Raw genomic sequence first — 12500 nt, forward strand, 5'->3', positions numbered from 1 at the left:
AATATACCGAGAGAAAAATAGCAAGTCGTAAAAACAAAGTCAACGAATATAAACAAAACAATAAAAAAAAGACGAAAAAAGAAAGGAAAAACAAAATAAAAAGGAAGAAACAAAGTAACAAAGGGAAAACCGACTGGGATGCAAGGCTAAATTCTGACGCGAAAAAAAAAATGAAAAAAGAAAAAGAAAAAGACAAAATATCTACCTGAAAAAAGGAAAAATATGAAAGGCAAAACAGAGGGAAACTGAGAACCATTTGCGAGGGTGACAGACAGACGACCTGAACACAAACCAACGAACGAACGAATAATAGTCACCCACATCGAGAGGAGAAGGAAGAGGAAGAAGAAGAAGAGGAAGAAGAGGAGGAGGAGGAGAGAAGGAGGAAGAAGAAGAGGAGGGGAGAAGGAGGAAGAGGAAGAGGAAGAGCAGGAGGAGGAGGAGGAGGAGGAGGAGGAGGAGGAGGAGGAGGAGGAGGAGGAGGAGGAGGAGGAGGAGGAATACAAAGGAATACAAAGGAAAGACCAAGCAACAACAGACCCTGGGGTCCTTACTAGGCTGCTTGGTTAACTATTCTATACTAACTACATAGTGTTAGAGACAGGACAGGAAAGCAGAAGGCTCCTCCCACCCACCCATCCCACCAGCCGAAGCTGGCCGGAAAAGGAAAGGTACCATGTGGTATTGAAAACCAAATGGAATTTTAGAGGATAGAGAAAGGAAGTTGTAATCTACGTCTACTCTTGTTTGTGGGGGACTATGTAGGTGCTTGACGGTTATGTAGTGTGGTGAATGTGCGTGTGGGTGGAGTCACAGTGTGGATGTCGGAGGGGTGGTGCGGCAGCCTTGCCTGGCGCTTTCAAGGAAGGCAGCAGTCAATCAGGCCCCAGCTCCGTTCACTCCACTGAGTAAGCGTACTTTCCCTTGGAGGGACGCCGTACACTGATTTCCCCCTGCAACATTGATCCCTGGTTGTCCCGATGGTGATAAAAAATTAACAGGGCCCTAGACAAACACAACCCGTCACAGGTCGAAAGTGGGAGTAGTGACCGTTAACTCAGGGTTATCTGTGAGTGTAAGTATAGTATAGTGTAATGTAAATGTAGACACAGTGTAGAGGTCAAGAGGTGGTGTGGCAGCCTTGCCTGGCGCTTTCAAGGGAGGCAGCAATCAATCAGGCCCCAGCTCCGTTCAATCCACTGTAAAAGTGTACTTCACACTAAAGGGCGCCGCACACTACATTATTACCCCCTGCAGCAGTGACCCCTGGTACTTTAATTCCCGATGATGATCACTACTGTCAGGGCTCCTGACTTTCCACAGCCCGTCACAGGTCGAGAGTAGTAGTAGTGACCGTTAACTCGGGGCTGTCTATGTCGTGTAAGGAGGGTAAGTGTATTCGCGAAACACCCCGCAATTCACGATCTGAGGCATATTTCTTTATGGACGGCGCAAATTACTCGGAGATAAACAGTGACAACCGGGGATTAGTTTCGAAATATTTGTCAAGACGAATTTTGAATGTCTCAATAGTACCTGAATCAACTACGTTCGATGGCAAACCGTTCCAAATATTGATAATGCGATAAAAGAAAAAAATGTTTGGAGGAGGAGGAGGAGGAGGAGGAAATTAGTTTAAATAAAACCAAAAAACCTATTACTCGTATTTCAATATAAAAAAAAAAGTGCATCACAATATTTAACAAACTTTTGAGCTTTTCCTCAAAATGGAAATGAAAAAAAATAAGAACGGGAAGAAAAAGTGGACAAGGAAGAAGAGGAAGAGGAAGAGGAAGAGGAAGAAGAGGAAGAAGAAAACGAAACTAGTCAAACTAGGCGCCAAAACAATTATTTCACGGGAAAAACGAAAATACGTCACATTTTTTTTTTCAAGGAATTTTCCAACTTTCTCAACCTGAAGGGGAAAAATGAGAAAAAGGATACGCAATTCTGTAACTATTTTTCATTGTTATTTTGGTTCCAATTTCAAAAAGAGTAACTTGACTATTATTTCTTAATTTTAGGCATATTTTGAGATTTCTTTCCTTTTCTCTCTGTCTCACTTATCTTTTGTTTGTGGCTTCCGGTAATGTTTTCTTTATTTTTTGTCCTTTTGTCGTTTTGGATTCACGTAAACATTTATTTCTAAGAGTAAAGACACATTTTTGGCTCACTTATTTATTCACTTACTTACCTAAAACAGAAAATCAAAAGTTAGTGTGTGTGTGTGTGTGTGTGTGTGTGTGTGTGTGTGTGTGTGTGTGTGTGTGTGTGTGTGTGTGTGTGTGTGTGTGTGTGTGTGTGTGTGTGTGTGTGTGTGTTGCATTGTCACACGCTTACCCTGATTGGTCGCTGATTGGAACTCTCCCTCCCTCTCTTTTTCTCTCCCCTCTCCCTCTCCACTCCTTCCTCTTTCCTTCCCAGTAATCTCCTTCTTCCTTCTGTCTCTCTTTCATTCTGCAGGAGATATCACCTCGTTCTTCTTTTCCTCCTCCTCCTCCTCCTCCTCCTCCCCCTCCTCGTCTTGTTCTTCCTCCTCCTAATCTATCTTCCTTCTCTTATCTTCTCTTTCTTTGCATTTCTTCATTCTTTCTTCAATTTTTCACTACTATCTTTCCCTTTCCTTTGTTTCTTTGTCTTTTTTATTAATTTTCGTTTCTTATCAGTTTCTTCCTTGCCACTTCGCTGTTTTTCTTTTCCTTTCGTCCTCTTTTCTTCTCTATCCATCTCCATTGCATTTTCTTTCTCTACTATTTTTTCTCTCCCAATCCATTATCTCCATGGTCAAATTTTCCTCCATTCCTAACCTCTAATTCACTCTCTCCTCACCTATTCACTCATTCTCATCCATCATTCCTCCCTCCCTCCATCCCTCCTCTCCCTTTCTTCCTCCCTTGTTCATCATTCTTCCTCCATTCCTTCTTTCCTTCCTTCCTCTTTCCTCCAAACACTCACTCGTACTTCCCTTCCCTCTACTTTTCCTTCCCACGAGTCCTCTTCCTCTCTTCCCTCTTCTCCTTCCCCTCCTCATCATACTCCTCCTTCTGCTTCTGCTCCTCCTCCTCCTCCTCCTCCTCCTCCTCCTCCTCTCTTTTCTCCTTCAGTTTGTCCCTTACCTCTCGTTTTCTTTCCTCATTCCTCTTACTCCATTTCTGCTATCACTACTTTATGCCTTCGATCTCCTCCTCCTACCCCTCCTCCTTCTCCTTCTCCTCCTCCTCCTCCTCTTCCTCCTCCTCGTCCATTTCCCTGATCTATGTCTCCCCAGTTTCCTCCTCTCTCTAAGCAAATCTCTCCCTCTGCTCCTCCTCTTCCGATTCTCTTATTGCCTCCTGCTCTCTCTCTCTCTCTCTCTCTCTCTCTCTCTCTCTCTCTCTCTCTCTCTGGGTCATGAATAGCAACACTCGCCCTACATCTGTCTCACACACCTGTCTGCCTTACACACCTGCCTGCCACCAACACTACAGTCACCACACATCACCACCACCACTTTCCTTTACTTAGCTCCACTCTCTCACCTTTTCTCTCCCTCACCTCCTCCCTCCCTCACCTCTTCCCTTCCTCCCTTTATTGACTCCATTTCTTTCCTCCCTTCTTTTATTCTTTCTAGCACTTCCTTTTCCACGCTTAGTCTTCTTGCCTTTCTATTTTTTCCTTTTTTTATTTTTTCTTACCAATTACACTTTATCATTCTCTCCTTTTCCGTTTTTCATACATATGTTTCTTTCTTCTGTATTATTTCTTCTCTCTAAAGCTTTCTTCCTTATCATTTTTTTTCCTTACCCTTTACTTCCCTATTATTTCATTGTTTTCTCTTTTCTTTACAATTTACTTTATTCTTTTCCTTCTTTTTTCACTTTTCTTTCTTACACTTTCCTTTTTGTCCTCATTATGTTCACTTTTCCTTATTTCATTTATTTTCCTTCTGGCGTATACTTCATTTATATCCTTTTATATGTCACTTGATCTGAGTCTCTAGTTTCCTTATTTATCGTCTTCAGTTCTCTTGCATCTTTTGTTTTTATCTATTTTTCGCTCTCTCTCTCTCTCACTCTCTCGAACATCATTACTCTTCCTGGTTGTCTGCTTGTTTGTTCTGTCTCAGCAAGTTAATGATTCTCACTCTCTGTCTCATTCTCCTTCAGATCCTCATCGCGTAGTGACTCAAACCAAGGTATTCGTCGCAAACAACACAGCCTCTACTAAAGACGGTGAGTCAATCTGGAAGTCTCTCTCTCTCTCTCTCTCTCTCTCTCTCTCTCTCTCTCTCTCTCTCTCTCTCTTAGGCTACTAGCAGTGTAGAGTAGTGATATTTCATTCTGCACAATAAAACGTCTATTTAAAGTATAGTAATGTGATGTCACCTTTTTTCCTCGAGTCCAAACAGTACACAGAAGAGGAGATGGAGCTCATTATTTAGTCAGTGAATCCCATCGGTGCCGTTAACTGTGTTCTCGTGAATGAATGAATAGCCACGCATATTTAAGTGAACTAAGAAATGCGATGTTGTCATAACAGTTTACTAATAGGCAGTAAAGGCAAGACAAAAGAAAAAATATATGTCATTGTGGACACCTAATCTTCAAGAAAAAAAGATTCCAAGTAAAAAATCATTATTACCTCTTTTAACACAAAGGCATCCATCAACAGATTTCACCACATCCACAATTGTAATTTCATGAAGAAAAAACAACATCGGGTAAACATAAAGCCAAATGTGAATGTAAAAAAATTATGTAGTGTTGCCTTTTTCCTTCAGCCAGACAGTACATAGTGATGCAAATGGCAGCTCATTATCAAATCACAAAAACCTAAAACCTAACAGCAAAAACATCCCACTGCTGCCACCATTTGTATTTGGTAGACACAAAGTCTTGTCGAAATAAGGAAGGAAAGGTTATAAAAAAAATATGGAGAAAAAAAAGGACCACCAGCACTGAATACTAAAATATCACCTAAATATCAAAGTTTTGTATAATCCGTCTATTCCTGAATTCTCTCTCTCTCTCTCTCTCTCTCTCTCTCTCTCTCTCTCTCTCTCTCTCTCTCTCTCTCTGTCTGTCTGCGCCGGCCGTTTGCTTCAAGGTTGCACAGAAAAGAAATCAGGACACGGTCAAGGGATTTACTTCACACATTTTTCCTTCTCTTGAGGATGATGTCTTTGTTGGAACTCTTTTCTCGCCTTTAAGTTAAAAAAAATACTGCACTGGTTGTGGTGGTGGTGGTGGTGGTGGTGGTGGTGGTGGTGGTGGTGGTGGTGGTGGTGGTGGTGGTGGTGCTGACCTAGTTTCCTTTCTTTCATCAAAAAACCAAAGTGCAAAGTGATGCTTGCCAGAAAGTAAAGAATAAAGAATATTTAAAAGCAAAAATTTGGGGACAAGTGACAGGGAGAGGAAGAGAGGTGCAAGACAACAACTGAGATGCTGAGATACGTACCACCATTACCACCATCACCACCACCACCACCATCACCACCACCATCACCACCACCACCACCATCGCCACCATCACCACCACCACCACCACCACAACTACAACTACTTCTACCAATACCACTACCACCACCACTATCACTGCTCGTCGCTTCTCTGGTGACATTCTCTTACTCAAAATACGCACATACAAACACACACACACACACACACACACACACACACACACACACACACACACACACACACAAAATATAAATCTATATACGGTTTAAATTCACTCATAAAATAAATACCTATATCGAAAAAGAGAACACACACACACACACACACACACACACACACACACACACACACACACACACACACACACACACACACACACACACACACACACACAAAATATAAATCCATATACGGTTTAAATTCACTCATAAAACAAATACCTGTATACAAAAAGAGATCACACACACACACACACACACACACACACACACACACACACACACACACACACACACACACACACACACACACACATCACCCTCAATCCCTTACCGGAATCATTGCACGGACTATTGCCTTTCTATAATTGAATTAGTATACAGAAAAACGACGCGCGATTTTTATCCTTCTCTCTCGTGACGCCAGAAGGACCTGCTCTAATTGAATCAATGCACGGAACCCTCTGATGCTGACTTATTTATCCCTTGTGTCAGTTTTCCTCATCCCCAAAGCCACGTAGAGATTCAGCGAGATCCAGAGGTACCAGTGCAGAGTCGTGGATAGAAGTAGAAGAATGTTGAGTTGTGGATAGAAAAGAGCGAAGTGGAAGAATATATGCGGAGACATGTTTAGATACATTAAAAGAAGATGGAAAGATGCTTGGAAGGTTGAATGAAAAGGTGGATAGATGGATGGGTAAATAGATAAATATTTGAAGCATATATGGATAGTTGAGATGTATGGGAGGTTAGTTGAGATTGGTGGAGCAATATTTGATAGATGGATCATATAGAAAAAAGACAGACAGACAAACAAATATAGATAGATGTTAACTGAATGATTAACTGGTTGACTGAATATATGTATGAACTGACTAAAATGAATGAATGTACAGACAAATAAATGAATAATGTAAACGAGTGATTGAGTGAGTGAGTGAGTGAGTGAGTGAGTGAGTGAGTGAGTGAATGGGTATTTCTTTTCATTAACCCCTTCAGTAGTGGGACACATTTTTACCTTCAGATTTGTGTACGATTACACTATTTTATTGACATTAGGAAGGGTCTTTGGAGACCAAAAGATTAATGGCTGGAATTTTCACTATTCTAATCCCCCACATGAGTTTCTGAAGCTGCAAACGCGTCATGGTATTAAAGTAGCTAATCTTATATTAAACTAAGCATTCAGCTGACAAGTACATAAAATGAAACAGTTTCAATAAAAATGTCTTACTTTCAAGCTTTATATTGCAACAACACAGCAGCTTTCACACAAATACTACCCAAAACATAGCATAGGTGCAGTCAGGTACACGGACACACACACATACACACACTACACATACACACACACACACACACACACACACACACACACACACACACACACACACACACACACACACACACACAAACAGTGACCCAGCCTACAGGTCAAATCACCCCAGATTACACTGAACCACTGAAGAATAATTGGCTAGACAGATAATTCCACACGGAGACAAACTCAAAGGGAATGCAAATTAAGTAATGGCAACGAATAACATTTAACCCCAAGAAGATCCTGATTAATTGCCTTAATTCAACATAATGCCCGGAACAAAATTACCCTGCGAGAGAAGAATTTACTGTGTGATCTGAAATTATACTCTACGTGACTGGTTGAGAGCAGAAGATGAAGCGAGACTGAGATATAATGTGGTGTCTGTTAGTGATGTCCCGTGAAGATCTCTCTAGATTTGTCATACAGGAAGTTCATTTGTTTCACTGTTTGTCTCGCAATTCTCGTAAGGTTGTGTAACGTACATTGTCGATTGCTCTTGGATTTTTTTTTTTTTTTTTTTGAGGGGGAATGAGGGATATATTAAGTGATGTCCTTTCTGTTTGTCTGTCTGTCTGTCTGTCTGTCTGTCTGTCTGTCTGTCTGTCTGTCTGTCTGTCTGTCTGTCTCTCTCTGTCTGTCTGTCTGTCTGTCTCTCTCTCTCTCTCTCTCTCTCTCTCTCTGTCTGTCTGTCTGTCTACCCGTCTTTCTTCCTTTCACTTACATTTCTTTTCTATTTTTCATATTCCTTAACTTAATTCCTTACTAGATTTTTTTTTTCCTCTCTTTCTTTCCTCGTACCTCACTCTTCTCCCACGTTCCGCCACCCACACATCTGGTAGCTCAGTTCCGCCTAGTCGCCTGAGTTAACCCGTACCCTTCTATTAAAATCTTCCTCACTAACTCAGTTACCTATATCACAAGTAAGAAGTATCTGGGTCACGTCACAACTAATCAGAATTAAGAAGCGGAAAGTCTTACGACACGAGTACGAGTGTTTAATGGGCAGTAAGGTCTCTAATGCTATGTAAATTGACGTTTTATTTATTTTTCTTTATCGTCACTCGAGAGAAATTGCACTGTTGATGATATAAGGGAGGGAATAGTGTTAGAGCAGTAGGTGAGTAGATTATAGGAGCGACGAAACGTATGGAAATTACCTGTGGAAAGAAATTGTGGGTACGTAAAAAAAAGAAAATTTATGGTAGAGATATGTTTGAGGTTTATAGAGGTAGTATTTTTTTTTTTTTTTTTTTTTTTACATTACAAGGGCACTGGCCAAGGGAAAACAAAGTGTTGGAAAAAAAAAATCCCGCTGGTTGCCAGGCCCTGTTAAAAGGAAAGTAGGAGAAAGAGAAAAAACAAAAAAATCTAAAAGGAGGGTCCAGTTAACGTAAGAGGTGTCTTGACACTCCTCTTTTGAAAGAGTTTAAGTCATAGGCAGGTGGAAATACAGACACAGGTAGAGAGTTCCAGAGTTTACCAGTGTAGGGAATGAAGGAGTGAAGATACTGGTTAACTCTTGCATTAGGAAGATGGACAGAATAGGGATGAGAAGAAGTAGAGAGTCTTGTGCAGCGAGGCCGCAGGAGGGGGGAAGGCATGCAGTTAGCAAGTTCAGAAGAGCAGACAGCATGAAAACAGCGGTAGAAGACAGATAAAGATGCAACATTGCGGCGGTGACTTAAAGAATCAAGACAGTCAGTTAGAGGAGAAGAGTTGATAAGACGAAAAGCTTTAGATTCCACCTTGTTTAGTAAAGCTGTGTGTGGATCCCCCAGACATGAGAGCCATACTCCATACACGGGCGGATAAGGCCCTGTACAGAGCAAGCAGCTGGGAGGGAGAGAAAATGGACGAAGACGCCACAGGACACCTAACTTCTTGGAAGCTGATTTAGCAAGAGTAGAGATGTGAAATTTCCAGTTTAGATTTTTAGTGAAGGATAGACCGAGTGTGTTTAATGTAGAGGAGAGGGAAGTTGAGTGTTATTGAAGAAGAGAGGATAGTTGTCTGGAAGGTTATGTCGAGTAGATAGTTGTAGAAATTGAGTTTTTGAGGCATTGAACAAAACCAGGTTTTCTCTGCCCCAATCAGAAACAAGTGAAAGATCAGAAGTTAGGCGTCCTATAGCATCTCGCCTTGAGTCATTTAATTGTTGTTGGGTTGGGCGTCTGTTGAACGCTGTTGAATAATGCAAGGTGGTATCATCAGCATAGGAGTGGATAGGGCATTGAGTCAGATTTAGGAGATCATTGATGAATAATAGAAAGAGAGTGGGTGATAGGACAGAACCCTGTGGAACACCACTGTTGATAGTTTTAGGGAAGAACAGTGACCGTCTACTACAGCAGCAATAGAACGATCGGAAAGGAAACTGGAGATGAAGGTACAGAGAGAAGGATAGAATCCGTAGGAGGGTAGTTTAGAAATTAAAGATTTGTGCCAGACTCTATCGAAGGCTTTCGATATGTCAAGGCCGACAGCAAAGGTTTCACCGAAGTCCCTAAAAGAGGATGACCAAGATTCAGTTAGGAAAGTAAGAAGATCACCAGTAGATCTGCCTTTACGGAAACCATACTGGCAATCAGAGAGAAGGTTGTGAGCTGATAGATGCCTCATTATCTTCCTATTAAGGATAGACTCAAAGGCTTTAGAAAGGCAGGAAATCAAAGCTATAGGGCGGTAGTTAGAAGGATTGGAGTGGTCACCTTTTTTAGGGACAGGTTGAATGTGAGCAAACTTCCAGCAAGAAGGATAAATAGAAGTAGAGAGACACAGATGAAAGAGTTTGACCAGGCAGTGAGCGAGTTCGGAAGCACAGTTTTTGAGAACAACAGGAGGGACTCCATCCGGACCGTAAGCCTTCCGAGAATCAAGGCCAGAGAGGGCCAGGAAAACGTCTTTATAAAGAATTTTAATTTTAGGGATGAAGTAGTCAGAGGGTGGAGGAGTAGGAGGAATATGCCCAGAATCATCCAAAGTTGAGTTGGTAGCAAAGGTTTGAGCGAAGAGTTCAGCTTTAGAAAAGAAGAGACAGCTGTAGAGCCATCTGGATGAAGTAAAGGAGGGAAAGACGAAGAAGTAAAGTTGTTAGAGATATTATTGGCTAGATGCCAGAAATCTCGAGAGGAGTTAGAATTGGAAAGACTTTGACATTTTCTATTGATGAAAGAGTTTTTAGTAAGTTGGAGAATAGATTTGGCATGATTACGGGCAGAAATATATAGGGCATGAGTTTCAGCAGTTGGATGGCTACGGAACCGTTTGTGAGCCGCCTCTCTATCATTGACAGCACGAGAACAAGCAGAGTTAAACCAAGGCTTTTTAGCTTTAGGGTTAGAGAAAGTATGAGGAATGTATAGCTCCATGCCAGAGATAATCACCTCTGTTATGCGCTCGGCACAAAGAGAAGGATCTCTGACATGAAAACAATAATCATCCCAAGGAAATCAGAATAGTACTGCCTTAGTTCCTCCCACTTAGCAGAGTTAAAATGCCAGAAGCACCTCCGCTTAGGCGGGTCCTGAGGCTGCACTGGAGTGATAGAACAGGTAACGGAAATTAGATTGTGGTCGGAGGAGCCCAACGGAGAGGAAAGTTTAACAGAGTAAGCAGAAGGGTTGGAGGTTAGGAAAAGATCAAGAATGTTGGGCGTGTCTCCAAGGCGGTCAGGAATACGGGTAGGGAACTGCACTAGCTGCTCTAGGTCATGAAGGATAGCAAAGTTGAAGGTTTGTTCACCAGGTTGGTCAGTGAAAGAAGATGAAAGCCAAAGCTGGTGGTGAACATTGAAATCCCTAAAATGGAGATCTCAGCAAAGGAAAGTGAGATAAGATGTGCTCCACCTTGGAAGTCAAATAGTCAAAGAATTTTACATAGTCAGAGGAATTAGGTGAGAGGTATACAGCACAGATGAATTTAGTTAGAGAGTGACATTGAAGTCTTAGCCAGATGGTAGAAAATTCTGAAGATTCAAGATTGTGGGCACGAGAACAAGTGGTGTCGTTACGCACGTATGCGCAACATCCAGCTTTGGATTGAAAATGAGGATAGAGCAAGTAGGAGGGAACAGAAAAAGGGCTGCTGTCAGTAGTCACAGACAACTGTGTTTCGGTTAGGAAGAGAAGATGAGGTTTAGTAGAGGAGAGGTGGTGTTCCACAGATTGAAAATTAGAACGAAGGCCACGAATGTTGCAGAAATTGATAGTGAAAGTATTAGATGAAGTGTCAAGACACCCAAGGTCGACAGCAGAGGGCAGTCCGACCTGGGGACATTTATGGTCCCCTCCCCAGAGGGGGACTCCGAGGCAGGGCGTGGTGAAGCCATTATTAAATTTTGATTTGAAGAGAGTGTAAAAGTGTAAGGTGTTGTAGTGTAGTGTAGGAAGTAGTAGAAGTTGTCTTTAGAGGGCAGGCTGCAGCTGCTCAATTGTATAAATGAGACCACAAAGGGAACCGGGAAGAGAGGACACGGGGAATCACTCAGTCTGCAGCACTGCCTACATCCCCGTAAGTACCTCTCCTGGAGTATTCCACTGGGCGGCAGGTGACTACTGCCTACTCCTATATGTAGAAGAGAATGAAAAAAAAAATTATACATAATTTGTGCAGTACATAAAGAGCAAAAAAAAGTGTGATGATAAATATGAAAAAAATGAAGATTAGTTAATGTGGAAGAAACAGAATAGAAATAGGGGATGGTAATGAATTAGTCGTGTAGAGAGGAATGAAAAACGATAGTGTTCCATGATAGAGCGAAAAAAAAAAAAATAGCATAGGTAAATTGGGATTAAAATATGTACGAAGACTGAAGAAAAATATACTAGAAAACAAAAACGGCAGTAATTTTACTAAGAATGAAAGAGAATGGACTGAAATAATAGGATATGATAGTAAAAAAAAATCAAAGATAATGTTAGACGATGAATCATGGAAGAATAGCCGACAAAAGCAAAAAAGGGAATAAAGCAAATAGATAAAATTGAAAAACAGTTATAGAAAGCGAATAGATAACATTAAAAAGGTATAAAGACCATTTCTATCAGGTGAAGAAAATAACTTAACAGAGATGTGAACAGAAAAACAAAAAATAGCGAGATGAATAGAGTAAAGATTTTAATGTAATAAATGATAATGAAAACTAAACATACATAACAAATAAAAATAACCAAAAACACTAAAAACTAAAATGCAGAGAAAAGAAACACGAAACAAGAAATAAGATTAAGGAAATATAAAAATGGAATCAAAAGTAGAGAAAATTTTAAGGGTTCTGCAAGTGAGGTCAAGGAAATGCAAGGCAAGGCAAAGGTTCAAGTTAGTGTAGGCTCAGCTTTATGTAATGGCTTCTCACGGCGCGGTAATATTCATTTTGAACCCGACACGAGGCAGTAAGAGAGAGAGAGAGAGAGAGAGAGAGAGAGAGAGAGAGAGAGAGAGAGAGAGAGAGAGAGAGAGAGAGAGAGAGAGAGAGAGAGAGAGAGAGAGAGAGAGAGAGAGAGAGAGAGAGAGAGACAGAGG

The 12500-nt window shown here is 41.2% G+C and overlaps 1 protein-coding gene across 1 annotated transcript in view; it reads left to right on the plus strand.

Moving 5' to 3' along the window:
* The window catches only part of LOC123502136 (A-agglutinin anchorage subunit-like), a 213053-nt gene that overhangs the window by 165677 nt on the left and 34876 nt on the right, over window positions 1–12500 (plus strand). Inside the window, exon 5 of the mRNA XM_045251353.1 lies at window positions 4146–4211. Within this exon, the coding sequence (XP_045107288.1) occupies window positions 4146–4211 (66 nt within the window). The remainder of the gene's footprint in view (window positions 1–4145; window positions 4212–12500) is intronic.

Source organism: Portunus trituberculatus, chromosome 10, assembly GCF_017591435.1.
Source record: "Portunus trituberculatus isolate SZX2019 chromosome 10, ASM1759143v1, whole genome shotgun sequence".
NCBI lineage: Eukaryota > Metazoa > Arthropoda > Malacostraca > Decapoda > Portunidae > Portunus > Portunus trituberculatus.